This window comes from Gossypium hirsutum, chromosome D07 (genome assembly GCF_007990345.1).
Source record: "Gossypium hirsutum isolate 1008001.06 chromosome D07, Gossypium_hirsutum_v2.1, whole genome shotgun sequence".
Taxonomy (NCBI): Eukaryota; Viridiplantae; Streptophyta; class Magnoliopsida; order Malvales; family Malvaceae; genus Gossypium; species Gossypium hirsutum.
The window spans coordinates 18,939,325-18,958,245 of record NC_053443.1 but is presented as its reverse complement, the minus strand read 5'-3'; the positions used below and the strand labels follow the sequence as shown (position 1 = coordinate 18,958,245).

Genomic DNA, 18,921 nt, shown 5'->3' with positions numbered 1-18,921 from the left:
ATTTCTATGTTTGGATGTTCTTCTCTTCTGTCTTCAAGTGTTTTTGACTTGGATATATACCCTCTAATTGATTTTTGGACGTTTGGAGCCATTGGAGGGAGTTTTTAGCCGTTGAGAGCATTTATTTTGAGCATTTAGTGAAACCCTGCAACAGTGTGTTTTGAGATACAAATCCCTTATCTCAAGACAAGAAGAACAAAATATGACCGTTGGAGCTAGATGTCTCAATACAATCTATCGTATGTCTTGAGACAAGGCTCCCTTGAAGCTTACCTTTGCTTCAATGTTGGCAGGTCTTCGAGACAAAAACAAGATTAATCTGAAGCATTTTTAGCTTTGATGTTGGTCTGTCTTGAGTTAGGCATGCTTATGTCTCGAGACAGGATTGGAAACCTTAAAAAATGTGGCTTAAAAACATTTTAAAGTATTTGGGGTTCTAAAATTTTTTTTGTAGAAAAATTAAGTTATTTAAAAACTTTATTTTTGAGTTTGTAACACTTAAAAATATATTTAGATAAGATTGAAATAATTCATGTAAATTTAAATAAAAAATTTTATAATAAAATTTGTTACATCAAAACAATTAAAAATAAAAGCTAACCATAATTAATATAAATGAAGGACAAAATTATAATAGACACCCAAATTGGTTTTCGAAAAGTCAAACTTTTTAATTTAATTTAAAAAGATAATTTGAAAAAAATAATAAAAATACTCGAGACTTAAATCTTAAATTAAATATTTTCAAAAATACTTCTTTACAATATTTTAAATAAATTAGGCGTAGAGGAGGCAATAGTTAGAATAGAGGCGCAAAGCAGAATGAGGATAAGGGAATTCCAATTGACAACACTTGTCTTAAATTAATTGAGTTGTCTTGTGGCCCACAATGTAGGAACTTATAATGGGCTCTTTCTAATCACTCAGAACTGGAAAATTTCCCTTCTTCCCACTCTATTTCTTATTTCCTTCAAATTCCAGATTTGACCATCAAGTTTTTCTCCTAGGTTTATGAGAAAGCATTTAAATTAAAAAGTTAAAATATGATATAAGTCCTTATACTTTTTATAAGTTTAAAATTTAGATCTTATATTTTTATTTTAAAAAAATTAATTATTTTACTTTTCAAATTTCAAAATTAAGTTTCAATTATTAAAACTATTAGAATTCTTTTGTTAAATTTACTTAAAAAATGACATTATAATAAGTTTAAATTTAACAAAATGATTTTAACAATTTTAACCATTAAACCTAAATTATAAAATTTAATAAGGAGATGGATTAATTTCAAAAAATAAAAATACAACCTATTTTAACAGAATAAAAACTACAGACAATTTGATATAAGTTTGTGAGAATATTAACTATTTTTAAATGTTTTTGGGTAAAAAGATCAGAAAAAAAAGAGGTTATTTTTTGTAGGCCGGTAAAACGCTTGCTTTTACTGCGGCCAATAAAATTAGTATATTGACTGTCAATGTGTAGTAACCCACTTCACACTAAAATCTTCTTTGCTTAGCGTATAGCACTACTCTCAGAACACACAAAAAGAGAGCAGACAAAAAGAAAAATCGTAAATCATCGAGTGGGAGTGGGAATGGCGAAGAGGAAGCAAGGGTTGGGTTGGATCGAATGGTTGAGAGGATGGATGTACGTGATCTACGAGATGCTTTTCCAGAGAATAACGGCGAGTCACCTGCACAACCCATTAGAGTTGCCGCCCTTGAGCGACCTCACCTGCATCGTAACTGGCTCCACAAGCGGCATCGGGAGGGAAATTGCTAGGCAATTGGCTGAAGCTGGGGCACATGTTGTAATGGCTGTCAGGAATCCTAAGGCAGCTCATGAGTTGATTAATCAATGGTCTGCCTCTTGGCATGGGCTCCCTTTGAACATTGAGGTCATGCAACTTGATCTTCTATCCTTGGATTCTGTAGTCACTTTTGCTAATGCCTGGAATGCTCGTCTCGCACCATTGCATGTTCTTATTAATAATGCCGGAATTTTTTCAATCGGAGGTTCGTCATTTTTTTTGGATTTCATTAATTTTTGGAACCCAAAAAACGGAGATTTATATTTCAACTTGCCATATGCAGAACCCCAGAAGTTTTCAAAGGATGGGTTTGAGGAACATATGCAAGTCAATCATCTGGCTCCTGCACTGCTCTCAATATTGCTTTTGCCATCCCTTATTAGAGGATCTCCAAGTCGAATCATTAATGTCAATTCTGTTGTAAGTTCCGCTCAGCTCATAACCCTTACTAGAATTTTACTCCCTCTTCTAGAAGAGGAAAAATGAGGAGACTTGCGGCAAAGATTCTGCTGCCCTGCTATCTTGATGCTAACCATTGCTTTCTTGTATCACTTTATGTGCAATTACTTTTGCTGGTGAAATGCACTCCCCATTTTGTTGGCTTATTGGAATGGGTATGTAGGAGGTGGTAAGTGATGCAGTAGTGTTAGGGAATTCACTAAACATTATGCACTTTGTTCATTGCATTTGGTATGAGGAGAATCAAAGATGAAACTTCTGTAAGGGTCTGCAATTGCATATGCGGTTGCTAAACCTCATGTTTTTTAGATTGGTTTTGTAACTTTTGTTCCAAAGACTGTGATTTTGTTGAGCATTATGTTCTTGAAATTGTGTTTTGTTTTGGTGAGTGCTTGATTTGGCTCTTGCTGGAAGTTTGAATTTGACCATTTCTGTTGCTTTTATTTTCATGTGCAGTTTTCTTCTAAGCTTTCTTTGTATGGTAGAGTGCCTTTTACTAATAATACTACTGATAGTTATCATAATCTTCATCGCCAGTATTATGTGGAAGTTATTTCTTTCATGATGTATTTGATGTTTCTCTTCTGTAGATGCATTATGTTGGCTTCGTTGATACAGAAGACATGAATGCTGTTACTGGGAAAAGAAAATACTCAAGCCTGTTGGGATATACTAGCAGCAAGCTAGCACAGGTATAATCAGAAGTCACTTCAATTCCTTCTAAGTGGCTGGCTTTAAATTTTCGTTGAATTATGATTTTTTACATCACATCTTCGGCTTCACCTGTGGACACAAAATAGGCAGCTTACCTTGTAGTGCTTTTCACATGATTAAACTTGGGTTACATGGGTAAGTTTAACTGTCAAGCTAACCCCTTTCCTTCATTCTGTAGCAGGCTTTAAGTATAATTATTTTACAGCTTTGCCCCTTAACAATAAAATATCTAGAATTGTACATTCTTAAAGCTGAAATTGCATAGAAAGAGTAAATAAGTCTTCAATGATTTCCTTGTCAAACATGTTCTCGTTCCCTGCCCTTGGTTCTTGCATCCCAGTCCCTCTTTCTGTAAACGTCATTCAGCTTTCCACTAGTTGAAATTGAGACCCCCGAGTTAAATGTTTCAATAGCAAATGATTGGGATGTTTCTTGGGGACAAAATCATTACAGTTAGGTCTGTAAATGATCCAATCCCAGCTGAGTTGAGTATCACTTGCTTATACTCAGCTCGACTAAATTTAGACAGGCCTGAACATGAATGAGCTCAAGCCAAATTGTTTGGACTGAGCTTGGTTGAGTTAACTGAGCATTTAACTAAACATTAGCTCATATCAAGCTCTCATTGAAGCCACATTATAATAACTTTTAACTCAAAAACAGACTCCAAAAATGTCTTTTGCTAAAGATAGCTTCTAAAAAATAATATGGTCCTATATGTGAAGCCATTTATGATTCCCTTGGAATAAAGGTGAGTGCATTAGGTCTAAGGATGGATTTATATCGACAGCACCACTTGCTCCTTCACGTTGCCAGTTGAATTTTACAACTCCATTTAAGGAGTGGATTTCTTCTCTTGCTCATGTTTCCAGATTTATCTTTTGCGTGTGTGTTTTTTGTGCATAAAAAAATAACTCTGCAATAATGTTTCACAAAATTTACAAATGAATTTCAATCTTTTTTATCCTACTTTCCAATAACATAAATGTTAAATCATAATTTGTTTGTGTAAGAAGATATGGAAGTTAAAATTTAATCACCTTGATGAATGATAAGTTATTGTCAGACCTTTTACTTTGCTTGTTCACAAACACTTTATCAAGCTTGTTCGTGAACATAAACCAGTTAAGCTTACTCATGTTCAAGTGTTGTCTTTCAAGCATGCCTAAAAAGGTTTTTTTGAACTTGTTTGTTAAGCTTTATAAATGAACATAAACAAGCTCTAACTGATCATGATCATGATCTGTTTTGTCAAGGTAATGGTACACTTACACTCCTTATTACAATTTTATTCTTAACTTCAACTCAGCGTAAAATTAAATTGGGAGGTCATTTTGTATAACAAATCCAAGGAGAGGTAATCCTCTCTTATTCGCAAACCCCTTTCTTCTTCTATTGAATTTGAGACCTCCTAGTTAAAATTTTCAATTGCCAACAATTGGGATGTCTTCTTGGAAACAATACAATTACAATTTTTTTCTCCCTTCTAAATTTAAATATGGAGAGAGATCACTTAGTTTAACAAGTAAGTTGGTCTTTCAACTCAATGCAACCTCTGGCGTTTTCTACAGCATACATGATTTTTCATCCTGTTGTAGTAACTGATCATCTAGAAATAAAAAGTTGGATATAAGCAAGATGTAAAGTAAAATATATTACATCGACAATGGCTTATGAAAGTGGTGCCTCTGCTTGCAGGTCATGTTTAGCAGTGTCCTCCACAAACGGCTACCTGTTGAAGCTGGTGTTAACGTTGTGTGTGTATCACCTGGAATTGTGCACACAAATGTTGTAAGTCTATTAGAGCATTTCAGTTATTAGAAAGGTCACCACTTGAATGTTTGATATATTTAATTTATTTACCAACATGTCATCTATGTAGACCACATGGTATATGTCATTCTCTGTGAGTTTTCCTGTGGTTTGGAAGGTCGAAGTGTTATTCATTGTGTTAAGGTAAATTGAAGGGTACATGGAACAGAGCCATAAAATACTGGGAGAGTACTATCTGCTTTCGGAAAGATTGATTGGACAACATCTTGATGGCTGCAGACCATGGTTATTGTTAACAACATGACCCTTGTCCAGTATAAAGTTGGACATGGAATCTTTTACTGATGTGCACTCAATTAGCTATTAGGCTCGAAGTATGAATGTGTTATTCTCATGGTTCCTCATGCATTTACATGCCCTATTTTCTAACAAAAACCATTCTTGTAGAGAATATGTGTAAAGACAACAGGCTTTCTTGTCTACGTCTTGTAATAATAAAACTGAACAATTTATTATTCAAAACTTATGTTTTTGAACTATGGTAACCTATGTTGCTCGAACTCGGTGGCAATTGTCGGATAGATGTAGTGTCCCACACGAATATGTTCAATGTTTTCAAAGTTTCTCCTTATATTTTGAGTATCTTACCCCCATACACATGTTTGAGTTAGGGAAAATGAAAAGTCCTTACATAGATGGTAACTATTTTATTTATTTATTTTTGAAAAATTTGTTTGCTAAGGTAATCTAAATTATTTGATGCATGTGCCTTAATTTATTACAAACAATATTTTGTTTCTCGTCATATCTCACTCAGCTGTGAGTTCTTATTTTCTGATTAATCATCCTTATCACATAATTCACAGTCTTTATGTTTCTGTCATTGACAATGTTGAACTTATTTTACGTATCTTCTGTGTTTGAATGCAGGCTCGGGATCTTCCCAGAATTGTTCAAGCTGCATATCATTTAATACCCTATTTTATCTTCAGTGCTCAAGAGGGTAAGTATTCACCAGTGTTAGTTCAGTTGTGTTTTCTTAATTTTTTCTGTTAATGCATGTAGCACATATCTTTTGGGAAGCATATCTATCGTTTGCCATATCTATCATCATCATATAAATAATTGTCACATCAAGGTAATATTTTAGGGTTGTTTTCAGAACTTTTTCCTTTTCTTTTTATTTTGTTAAAAAATTAAACTTTGTAAAACCTTTTTGCAATTTATATTCTCTTTGGCATGCCAAATGAATTCTTGGTCTATGATGTCATGCATCTTTAAGAAACTAAGATGAATCGCCATGTGCTAGTGGATTTACAGATCATCTAGAGAGGGATTGGTTAAGTTTTCTCCTTATCCGTACAAGCCTTTACTCCTAGCTACAAGTTTCATCCATGAAATCAATACCAACTGTTTAAGCAAGTTAATAGAAGGGAACCGACTCCACACACAAGATATTGAAAATTTTCCCCATCAATAAATTCAGCTGAAGTAATCCATTCACTTTCCAAAATCTATTTACAGTCAAAAACCACTTTCAACACAAAATAATACAAGAAAGCTGTATCTCAAGCTTGCTAATCACATGCTTGTTACCCATCTTCAAGAAATTTTTTTATAATCGCATATGCTACTATGAACATATCAAGAACTTTCCTTTCCTCTAGAAACATTTTGGAAGGACCCATACTCCCGTAGTGGTGCCTGGTTTTTTAATCTCTTTGCTTAAAGAATACATATTAAAGTTATGCACATTGCTGACTAGGTTGACTGCTTTAAACTATTTTATATAGACAGTCCTAGACATTTTAGGAATAAAGTGCTATTGGATAAATTGAAAATTCAACACTAAATAATTAATAATCATTTTCTTTTACAGCAGTATTGAAATAGTGCTCTACTAAAATAAAATATGAAACAGTTTTTTGTTGTTGTGGTTTTTTGAAGTATTGTACAGTTAAAAGTTAAAAGTTAAAAATGCAAAATAAATAGTTAAAAATAGAGTATAATGTTAATGTAATTAGATCACAAATTTTCCTTAAATAAGAATGATTAAATTTATTACATTACATATGACTTTCAACACTTTTTTCTATATATGATTATCTCAAAAGTATATTATATTTTTTAATGACGCTTGTTTCTTAGTGTGCATAGCATATGTATGTATGAGTCTTTGGATAATAATAGCTGGTGCATAGACTTCTTGGTATTCATATTACCATTTAGCATGTTTTAAATCATACTTAATGTTATGATTGAGTTTAAATCTTCAAAGTTATATATCTCAACCTTAAAAAGGTTGAAAAATACATTTATAATTGTATAATGAATGAGAAATACCTTTCCAAAATTTAACTTCCGAATAAAGAGGAAAAACAAGTTTATCATTGGAATTTTTTCTTACACAAGTCATTTAATTACAAGTCTTATTTTTTAAGTTTCAGTTCGGGCCTTTATGAGTGTGTATTAGATGGTCGTGCGATGGCTTGTTTTAGATTCAGATTATTTTGGGTTTGAGATACTCACGTGTAGGTTCTCTCTAGTTCGGTTAGTTTCAAGTATAGGATTATTTTGGTTTGACTGTTTAACTTTTTTGGTAATTTTGGATATCATCATTCCAGTTATTAGGTTCAGGTATAATTTGCCACCTTTAGAAAGGAGACATTCTCTCCGTTTGGCTCCACAAGCTTTTCATAGAAACCACAAATAGCCTCTTCCAAATGCAACATTCTAGATCACCTTGCTTTTAATAGCATTTAGATATCTATGAGCATAAGCCATCAAACAATGTGTTTTTTCTATCCCTATGAGCCAAATTCCCTCTACCTCGTGTCCTTAAAGGAGTTCTCACCTACAGTCACATTTAAGATATCATTTGCAAGTGTCAGTATTTTGTTTCATTCTTTGAAAGATAAGTCCCCTCATTATATGCTATCACAGTCATTTTGCTTTAATGTCTTCTACCTTCGTTTTACACCTGTAAAATTCTGTTATATTTGAGCCACAATAAGACTAGTGAAGCCAAACAACTTCCTTGAGAAGATCCATATTAACCATTCTTAATTTGTTGGAACAGTTTTTCTTGATTGTTAGTGAGCGGAGGAGCTTTTGAAATTTTCTGAGTACTTTAGTTCATTCTTGCTCTAAATTTTTAGTGAGTGGGTGGAAGGTAAGGCTCCAGAAGGGATGAGAGAAGTTTTTTTTCTCCAAAAGATCAATAAAAGTACGACTAATAAACTCAAATAATGATTTGGCCAAAAACACTCAAATAATAAAAAGAAAGAGAAGAAAAGGAAAGAAATGACGGGAGAAAAGAGAAGAAATTTTAATTATCTTTAATAATAGTAAAAATAAGACATGATTTTAGTTGAAATGATAAAGTTAAGGCTTTGAAGACTGTAATTTCTTATGTTCACAGCTTGTCATACGTGGTATTTTTCTAGATATATTCTAGGTTTTACTTAAATTTATAGGTTTATATAAAATATAAAAAGACAAAACTACCTTCATAGTAATATTTATTTCTTTGTAAAAAGAATATGTTTTTAGTCATTTACCTACTAAATTGGTGTCTTGTTGACTTGTGAAAGAAAAAGTTAATATTAAAATTATATTTGTAAAAGGATTTTCAATAATTAAATCATAGGTGTAGTGATAAAGTATTTGCATATATGTATTGTTTAAGCATGGATTCAATCCTTAGAAATTGCGTTTTAGCTTGTTTTATTTAAGCATTTCATATAAAAAAAGAAGATGAAAACATGATAATAATATTCGATCCTTTACTAAAAATGGCTTTTAAGTAATTTTTCGACATTATTTAAGTATAAATTATATAACTATACTAAAAGACATAAGGACCCTTATAAGAATTCTTTAAAAATTTAACTTTTTAATCTTTTCTTTAATTGAGCTGGTGTCACTTGACTCATGACATCAAACTTAGTCGGGAGATATATTAGAAAATTACCAAAATAGGATTTGATCGTCAGGGCAATTGAACTTCTAATCCATTGGGTCAAAAGAATTTACTACTAAACGGTTATGGCTTTTTCTCTTTCCGTCTTAAATGTTCGCTTGATTTTCACTTTTCATCTTGAAGGTTTAATAGATTTTTAGTTATTATGAAATTGATGAATAAATATAAAAAAAGTTAATATTTATGAATGAAAGAGATTTGAGCATAATTTAACGGGTTTACATTAGCAATATTATTTGAATTAATCTTTTAATTTTTAGTTGGTTCATTAATGATCTTTTTATTTATAATAATTGAATCATATATAATGTGTTTGTTAAACAATTTTTTTAAAATTAAATTTCTTTAACAGCGATTTTAGTATATTTTGGTTATACCCTGTTGTTAAGTTAATTTCACAACTTGAGGATTGATAGAAATTAACATTCACGTGAAATATAATTACTTTTTTTTTTGGTGGCAGAAATATAAATACTTCTAAGTATCATAAAATGTGTATAATTTTCGATGCTTTGATACTAACATGCAAAATTAAAAAAACTGTAACATTAATATTGAAATATATGAAATCTTCTTATTAAAGAAGAAAACCGTTTACTTTAGCATTGCTAGGTAATTTTCTTGCATGTTCTTAAAACAAAATGGTACGAGGCTTGACCTTGTACCAGCCACGACAAGCAAAATATGTTGGTGAATTGCTGGTGGACATGACAAAATACTTTAAATGACTTTTGGAAAATGCTCCTTCCTATCTATTGGCACAATATCAATTGACCCTTATGGAGGGGTGTTTGATGTCTAAGGGTGGACATGGGAAAATACTTTGAATAACTTTTGGAAAATTCTCCTTCCAATCTATTGACACAATATCTATTGATCCCTATAAAGAGGTGTTTGATGTAAGACCTATGTTACTTGAATTCAGGTACAAATGTCATACAAATATGTCTATTGTGGGTATATTTAATTTTTTTTCTAATTTTTTTTTACCTATTTAGAGGATCTATAAAGGGTCATATTCCCGCATCCCTATCTAGATATGCATCTGACATTTGTGTCAAACAGAGGTATTTCTAGTAATGAAGAGTTGGAGCAACATATTGTAAGACAGCATTGAGGTTAGGGTTGATGGTGATTTTCTGATATGATTTCTTGAGAAAACAAGGAGAAAGTTTGATAAGTTAAGAGAAAAGCTTCAAAGCTTTTTTAAGATTGATACCTAAGTTTGATTGCATAAGATAGATTACGGAAACAACAACACTAGAAATTTTCTCTGAATATTTTCTCATTAGAAAGAGTGCATTTATTTGTAGAAAATCTGAACCTAAAAGAAATTCAAACTTGATTCGAACTAGTATTTTTATTAGGCTTCTAATAAATAATTAGACTCTATAAAGAAAGTTCACAACTTAATATTATAACCCAATAAGATAATGAAAAACCTAAGTAAGATTCTAAAAATAAAATCTGCAATCTCCATTAAACCAGGAAATTATGACCATACTATTGACACTTAAACATCAAGAAGAAAAAAAATAAAATAAGACTTTAGCTTTCATTTTAGGGGTACAAGAACAACCTATGACTTTATTTTATTATTTCCATATACCTACTGATTAGTCCCTTGATTAGCTTAGGTTATAAAAGGTTCTACCATTGTGAAGAAAATAGCCTAGGGTGTTACTTGAACAAAGTTCAAAGCATTGTTCATACTTGCATTCTTCATGTCTGTGGAACTCTTTCAATGTAGACACACTAGAGCATTTGGCTCAACGGTAAGTGCATTAGTTCCCTTCTTAAGCCTGGGTTAAAAGCTCCTTTCCCTCTCTAGAAAAAAAAGTTCTTTTCATATGGAGAATCCAGGGAACTAAATCTCCTCCTAACTACATAGAATTCAAGGACCCTCCCATAAAGTCTTTTAATAGATTAGCCTAAGGGGTACCTCTCTTTTCTCTTATCTATAAACTCTAATAAAAACCATTCAAGGTCCTCCATGAAAAGAGCCTCCCATGAATGTTTAACTATCCATCTTCCTCCCTTGCAGACCAATTATTGTTGCTTAAAAGTCTATTATAATCTTTTGGAAGGATCTTTCAACTCCCAAACATTCTATTTCTAACTCAAAACTAAGAATGTAACCACTTATTGTAAACTGAAAAGGCTGAAAAGAGGTGCTAGAAATTGAAAAGAGAATTTCTGAATTTTGTCTTATATTTTATGAGAAAAGTACGTATATTATAGTACATAATCTAGGTTAATTAGGGAAATAAATTAAATACATAATCAATAAAATATATTTAAAAAATTTGCTATATCTCTTAAAAATATGCTTCTAATCTCTCCTAAAATCTGTCCTAAATCCAATCCATGATTACAAGGAATAAATTAGAGAGTAAATCCTTGAATTAAATCCTTGCTTTTAAATCAGTTCAAGTTGTCAAGTAATAATCAGATACCAATTTTGGATTTGATTAATAATATGGCGGACAGTGTCTATTCTCAACTTGGAAATGAAGGTAGTACAAGAGGTCTTAGTTCAGTTGATAGGAAACTGGAAGCTAATATTGTTGGTTGACGGTGAAGGTCGGTAAACCTTGGCCTTTTATTTATTTATGGATCTAAATTTGTCTATTTTTTCTTGGAACTGTTAGGGGTCCACGAGCAAAAAATTTCATTGTATTTTTCGGGAATATAATTCAAAATTTAGACCTAACATTGTTAGTCTTTTGGAGACGAGGGTTAGTGGTTTTAAAGTAGATGCTATTATTGATAATCTGGGGTTTCAATAGTCTTATCGGGTAGAAGCAATTGATTTTTATGGTGTTATTTAGGTCGGTTGGAAAGAATCGGTTAGGGTGGAGGTAGTTCGTAGCCATCTGTAGTTTATTTTGGTTCGAGTTTGTAGCAGCTCTCAAGATCACTGTTTTTTTATAGCTTTTGTTTATGCCAGTCCGGATAGAATGAAAAGGAAAATGCTTTAGAGAGAATTGAAGTCTGTCGTCCCTTCTGAGCCACAGCCATGGATGGCAATTGAAGACTTTAATGCAATCCTTTCCACTAACGAAAAATAAGGGGGGAGGGCATAAGGTAGGAGATGTCCGTCTTTTGGTGAGTTTGTTGAGTCAATTGATTTGCAAGATTTGGGATTTAGAGGACCATTTTTTACTTGGCACAGAGGAGGAATTTTTGAAAGACTTGATAGAGCTCTTGGAAATGATGCTTGGGTAAGGGTGTTTCCGAACTGTTTGGTTACTAATCTTCCAAGACTTAAATCGGATCATAGGCCTCTTTGTCTTTCTCTAAGGCCAAAGATTAATTTGCCAAGAGGTTGGTCTTCTCGTTTCCTTGCTGGGTGGACTGAACATTCAAATTTTTTTGAGTTTGTCAAAGAGAAGTGAAAATTTAATGGTAGTATGTTTGATTCCCTTGCTTAGTTCTCTGCTAGTATCAAATATTGGAACAAATCGATTTATGATCACATTGGCACTCATAAAAGAAAATTGATTAGTACTTTATTTGGTATTAAAAAAAAGATGGAACATTCTGATTCTGATTACTTACTTTAATAGGAGATGGAGTTAAGAGAGGAATTAGAGTCTGTACTTCATCGTGAAGAATTATTGTGGAAACAAGAAACTCGATGTGACTGGCTTAGTTTGGAAGATCGGAATACTAGATTTTTCCATAGCCGTACGATTCAAAGGAGGAAGTTCAATCGAATTAATGTCTTTCGAAATCAAGTTGGAGAATGGATTTATGACCCAGAGGATATTCAGGATGAAACGATTAATTACTTCCAGAAGTTATATGGGGAAGTGTCGGTATCAATGAGAGGTTTACCACCTAGCTTATTCCCACAGCTCGATTAGTATGACAAACTTTCTCAGTAAAACAGTTTCGGATGAGGAAATAAGAATTGCTCTCATCGATATGGCTTTTTTGTAGGCTCCGGGGAGTGATGGTTTTCACGTCTTATTTTTCCAAAATAGTGGGGAGTGGTTGGAAGCACTATTTGTGATTGGGTGAAGAGGGTCTTTGATGGTGAAATTATTGATCCGGGGTTAAATAATACTCTTATTGTCCTTATCCCTAAGGTCTCTAATCCAGAGAATCTTTCACAATTTCGTCCTATAAGTCTTTGTTCTGCCTTATACAAGTTGATTATGAAGATTATAGCTAATCGTTTCAAAATGGTTTCTCTTAAAATCATTGAACAAGAGCAAGTCGATTTTATAGCAGGAAGGAACATTTCAGATAACGTCATAATTGCGCAGGAGCTTTTCCACTCTATGAGAGGGAAACAAAATAAGAAACAATGGATGACTGTCAAAATCGATTTGGAGAAAGCATATAGCAGGGTTTGTTAGGGCTTCATTGATGTTTCCCAAAAATCGGTTGGTATACCGGATTATCTTAGAAAGGTAATCATGTCAGCTATTTCTAATTCCACTATGTAGATTTTGTGGAATGGGGGTTTCTACGCAAATGTTAAACCAGCTAGAGGGATTCGGCAAAGGTAACCTTTGTCTTGTCTCCATACCTGTTCGTGCTTTGTATGGAATGGTTGGGTCATAGTATTTATTCAGCTATTTGTAGTGGTAGATGGTATCTCATTCGGCTATCTTGATTTGGATCGAAGTTATCTCACATTTTCTTTGTTGATGACCTGGTTATCTTTTCTAAAGCAGATTTGAAACAAGCTCGGTTTCTTAAGGAAACTCTGAATAATTTTTGTGCTTTTTTGGGGCATCGGGTCAACGCTTGTGAGACTAATATTTTCTTTTCTAGTGGTGTTGATGAGGAGCTAAAGGACAGGATTAGCTCTATACTTGAATTTCAAAAGGTACAGAATCTTGGAACTTATCTGGGAGTGCTTTTATTTCATGATAAAGTGACGAGTAGTACTTTGAGGTTTGTGGTTGATATAACTGGGACGCCAGACAACTCTCTCTTGCAGGTAGAGTTACTTTAGCGCAATCTCTACTCCTTTTTATACCTAATAATTTTATACAATCCATGATGTTACCCAAATGCATTTGTGCGGAAATCGAGAGTTTAGTCAGACAATTTATTTGGGGAGCACCAAATCAAAAGAAGATGAATTTAGTCAACTGGGGTTCTGTGTGTCAACCTCATGCTTGTGATGGTCTTGGATTTCAGCACTTGGAGGACCAAAATGCTTCATTCTTGATGAAGTTGGGTTGGGTTCATATTCTTCATTCGAAGCATGGCATGAAGGAGAAGATGCCAGACAGTATAGTGAGAGGGAGGTGTTCTTTTCTTTGGAGAGCTCTTGCTAAGATATGGCTTTTACTTTGTGAAAATTTAGTGTGGTCTGTAGGAGATGGTCGTTCTGTTTGGTGTTGGAAGCATTCTTGGATACCACACTTAGGGCCTTTGTTTAAACAAATATCTTCTCATGGTAATCTTGTACCAGACTGTCGACTTAACGAAATGGTAACAGGAGAAAGTACATGAAATCTTGAACTATTCCGTGTATAGCTATCAGAGGAATCTATTAAAAGAATTGTGAGCATACACTTTCCCCATCCTTCAGAGTGTTCGAATCGAATCACTTGGTTGAATACTCAAATAGGGTCATTCTTTGTTAAAAGTGCGTATCAGACTATTTGGAAGAATTCGTGGAACACTAGAAAGAGTAGGTAGAAAGTCCCTTGGATGTATAAAGGTCCACAATGTGTCCGGTTGTTCCTTTGGTTTGTTTTTAAGCAACGAATCCTTACTAATGAGGAAAGAGTACGACGAGGAATTGGACAAGATCCCTCTTGCTCGTTTTGCCACAATGAGTTAAAAGATATTTTACATGTGTTTAGAGATTGCCCAACCACTAAAGAGGTTTGGAGTCAAGTTGTGCCTAATAGCAAACAGGGTAATTTTTACTTCAAAAATTTAATTGAATGGTTGGAAAATAATTTAAATGATAATTTATGGATGCTTAATATTGGGATTAGTTGGTCTTGCTTAATTGGATTGATTGTTTGGCGTCTTTGGAAAAATAGAAACTTATTCATTTTTCAAGGAATACCTTGGAATTCTAGTGAGATTGTAAAAGTTTCTATTAGTTGGGCGAAACAATATGTCTTGGCTAATATGAAGAACTCATTTGGACAACATGTAACCGAAGTAGGCCATCCTTCTATAGGAAATTGGTGTCACTTACATACTGATGGGGTGGTTAAGCCAGGTGCAGTTTTTGCTTCGGCAGGGAGAGTGGTGCGTGATCATAATGGAAGGTGGATCCTTGAATATAATCATTATTTGGGAGAGTGTTCAGTGTTTGATGCTGAACTGTGAGGGATTTTGGAGGGTCAATTGCTCATTCACAAGCGAGGTCTTGATAAAGTGATCATATGCACTAATAGCCTAGAGGTGGTCAAAGTTATTCAAGATGGGAATTGACAGTTTCGAATTCTTCCTTGGTAAGGAGAATGGAAGTTTTAGAGCATAGTTAGCTTTCAAAGTTTGTTATCGTCTTGTAATGATATCATTTGCTTAGATTTTTTATTTAAGCGTTTGTTTTATTTTATTCACCAAAAAAAAAATAACTCTGTGAAGAGCACCAAAAAATTCAATGAATAAATGTCACAAGAAGCCAATTTGGCTCTAATACCATGTTGTGAACTGAAATGGATTGAAAAGATGTGTCAGAAACTGAAAAGAGAAATTCTAATTCTGTCTTGTATGTACGGAGTTAATAGAATGTACATATGCATTTTACAAAACCTAGGCTAATTAGGGAAACAAACTAAATACAGGATCAATAATTTATCTCGAAAATATCTGTTGCCAATCTCTACTAAAGTCTCCCCTATATCCAATCCTTGATTACAAGGAATGAATCAGAAAATAAATTCCTGAATTTAATTCCTGCATTCTTTTTACAGTTTTCCCACATCACTCCATACATTATTTTGGTCCTTTTCATCCCTCTATCCCCCTTTTCACATCATAACTGATTGTCAACTGGAGCTTTTTAGATACTTAAGTTTTGCACTGGAGGCCTTTATGTTCCATAAAAGCACTTGTCTATCCACCTAAGAAAACCATAAGAGATTTTTTCAAACAATGATGTAGAGAACAACATCCTCTCTTTCAATCAAACAGTTAAATCTAACAGGCAATGCTAGGTTGATGAATACCTTTGCTTTTTGAGGATTTCTGGTTTTAAAATGGCTTAACACATAGGAGTCAGTGAAATGATAACAATTTTACAGATTAGGGTAATAATGTAATCTTAGGATTTAAAATATTCAAATAAAGTTGTTATTATCTTTTATCCTAGTTTTGAATTGTTTTAAATTATTGTTTTTATATTTTAAATGTAATTTATGCTTACCTCTATAAATATAGGTTTCTATTAATAAATCAAGTGGAGTCACTCCATAAGCATCCCATTACTTCCATATGGTATTCATGCCTTTTGTCTAATGACATGGTTTCGATCTTGGCCTATATGCCTTTTTTTAATCCTTTCGCTCAACGAGCATATTCTTGCATTTTCATATAGCTCCAACAATTTACTTTTTTCGGCAGAAACAACACCAACTGTTATTCACCAAAACCAACCAATCAAGCCTTGCCTAATGGATGTCAAACTACATCTTAAATTCAGTTCTATGTTGTCGTAACTCACAACAAGAGTTCATCATTTCAACGTCCTCAATTGAAAAATCCATCTTTTTTTTACCATCAATCTTGTGGGGGCATAATAACGCAATCTTAGGATTTATTGTCATCATCAATCCAAGATTGTTGCTCTACCGACCATCAATCTTGCGGGGTATAATCATCTATGCCTACCCCTATAGATAAAGGTTTCTGTTAATAAATCTGTTAATAAATCAAGTGGAGTCTTTCCATAAGCCTTCCATTACTTCAATATAGGGGTGTGAACTTCAATGTTCAGTATGCATTTTCGCTGTTGTGCTGTGATTGGATTATTTGTTCTTGTCAATTGGCCTTTGCAGTCTTTTGTATAACGAGAATTATTAGCTACTATATGTGGTTTATTCATTGTATGCAATTCAAGCTTGCTTTACATGTTCACTAATTGTTTCAACTTCTTCCCCACCTGAATGGTTGCAAAGATTATCACCATATATCAAGTACCCTTGTGTTGGCCTTAATTCATAATGGTAAAATGATATAAATGATTTTTTTCCCCACTAGCAAGACTTGCTATCAATATGGTGCGCAACTGCCCAGCCTTTTAGGATGAGACACTTGCCATTGTACTGAAAATATTTGATCAAATATTTCCCTTTTTCCATCTAGGCTTAAGAAGCATTGATGCACAAACTAGTTTCTAGTATTAGCTGCTCCTTCAAATATTGAATCTTCTAAAACACTAACAATTTCACAAATCACCATGGGACCTGTTCTCTAGGTTTCTTTCAAGTAGAACAACTACTTACTCTTGCAATGAATGTGGTGATATGCACAAGCCTTATAATTTAGAAAGCTGAAGAAAACTGAATTGACTTGATCTTTAGACTGAAACTTGAGGCTTGACTGCACACCTGACACCATCAAGAGTTTATGATTCCTTCAGTTTAAGATGTTGGCACAAACATTTTTCTATTGCCCTAATAATAAATTTCTTTGCAATATTCCTTCATAACAGTGAATAAGGTTTAGTTTTTATGTGAAACTTGCAATGTTCTATTTAAAAGTGATTAAAAAATGGTCAAAGTGGATAGATTGGAATGCAGTGGTTGAATAAATAACAAAACAGCATTCATTTGGAATAGTATCTATATACGATTTATTCCGTCATTGTTCAACCTTGAAAATTGGCATAATTTTTTTTCGTGCCTATTTTAATTGTAAGTTCAAACTTTTTCAAGTTATTTAAAAATTTGGATTCCCAATTTATTGAAGATTTTTCATGTATTAAAGGATTTTGCTGTGAGGCAAAGAAAATAGTTTCTGATAACATATTACTAGAATAGAGAAACTTTAATGGAAACAGGAGTAAGGGGAATTGGGTGCTAATTTTTCCGTCACTCAATATCAATGTAGGTTCTAGGAGTGCCCTTTTCTCGGCTACAGATCCCCAGGTTCCAGAATACTGTGAGTTGCTGAAAGCCGATGAGTGGCCCGTTTGTGCATTCATTTCCCAAGACTGTCGTCCGACAAATCCTTCTGAAGAAGCACACAGTGTCGAGACTTCATTCGAAGTGTGGGAGAAGACATTGGAGATGATTGGCCTTCCTTCAGATGCTGTGGAGAGACTCATCGAAGGTAAGGAAGTCAAATGTCGATACGGAACTCAAAATGACTAGTTTCCACAGAAGAAAAAGTAGGTTTGCTACAGATCTTGGACGTTCATTTTTCTATATGAAGCCATTCTATTGGTGGCGAAAGGTTAGAGCTTACATCATATCATTTGGTTCCATTTTCGGGTACTATTATTGTTGTTATCATTATCAGGCTTGTCCTCATGAGGGTATGCTCCCCTAAGGTATTCGATACACAGTGGACTGTTTGAGAATTATATGGGATTCAGTTGAACCTTGGATGTAACATTTTACACCAAGTTGTATTCTCCTAATAGACTAATTTATAAATGTAGACAAGATATCTGCAGCTGTTTCTGAATCTAACTCTTCACATGCTTCAGCTAGACCTGTCAATTTGTATGCATGTTCCATATTTTATTTTATTTTGTCAGTCTTATGCTTAAGGATAGTGGTAGTCTAATTTGTGGAGTTGGAAACTCTATATAATTTCTTTTAAATCTAAATCTTAATATATGCCAATTTTTTAAATAGAAATCCGATACCTGCATTGAATATTTTATGTTCATTGTGTTTAAACAACTCATTTGGTGGTTACTCTATATACAATAAAATGTTTATTTTTCTTAATATGTTTATTTTTTATAAGTTTTTTTTAAAGTACATGCTAAACTTTTATAAAGCTTTTTGATGTTTATGAAATAAAGTTATTTAAAAATATTTTATAAAATTAAAGTATTCTCATAAAAATAAAACCAAATAAAAATAGGCATTAAAATAATATATTTGAATTTTTTTTAAAAATTTGGGGTTTTTTTCTTAAAATATATGTATCAATGAAATTTGAAAAAAAAAAGATATTAGTTGAAAACAATGCTTATCATAATTGTAATTTTATTTTTTGAGTAAGACCCAAAATA

General features: G+C 33.1%; 1 protein-coding gene across 1 annotated transcript; it reads left to right on the top strand.

Moving 5' to 3' along the window:
* Positions 1-1,480: 1,480 nt before the first annotated feature.
* Positions 1,481-18,362, top strand: LOC107954310 (dehydrogenase/reductase SDR family member FEY). The gene is made up of 6 exons (XM_016889826.2): positions 1,481-2,018; positions 2,097-2,233; positions 2,863-2,964; positions 4,685-4,777; positions 5,690-5,762; positions 17,784-18,362. The coding sequence occupies exons 1-6, from the start codon at positions 1,598-1,600 to the stop codon at positions 18,044-18,046; spliced, it is 1,089 nt and encodes a 362-aa protein (XP_016745315.1). The 5' UTR covers positions 1,481-1,597; the 3' UTR covers positions 18,047-18,362.
* The last annotated feature ends 559 nt before the right edge of the window (positions 18,363-18,921 follow it).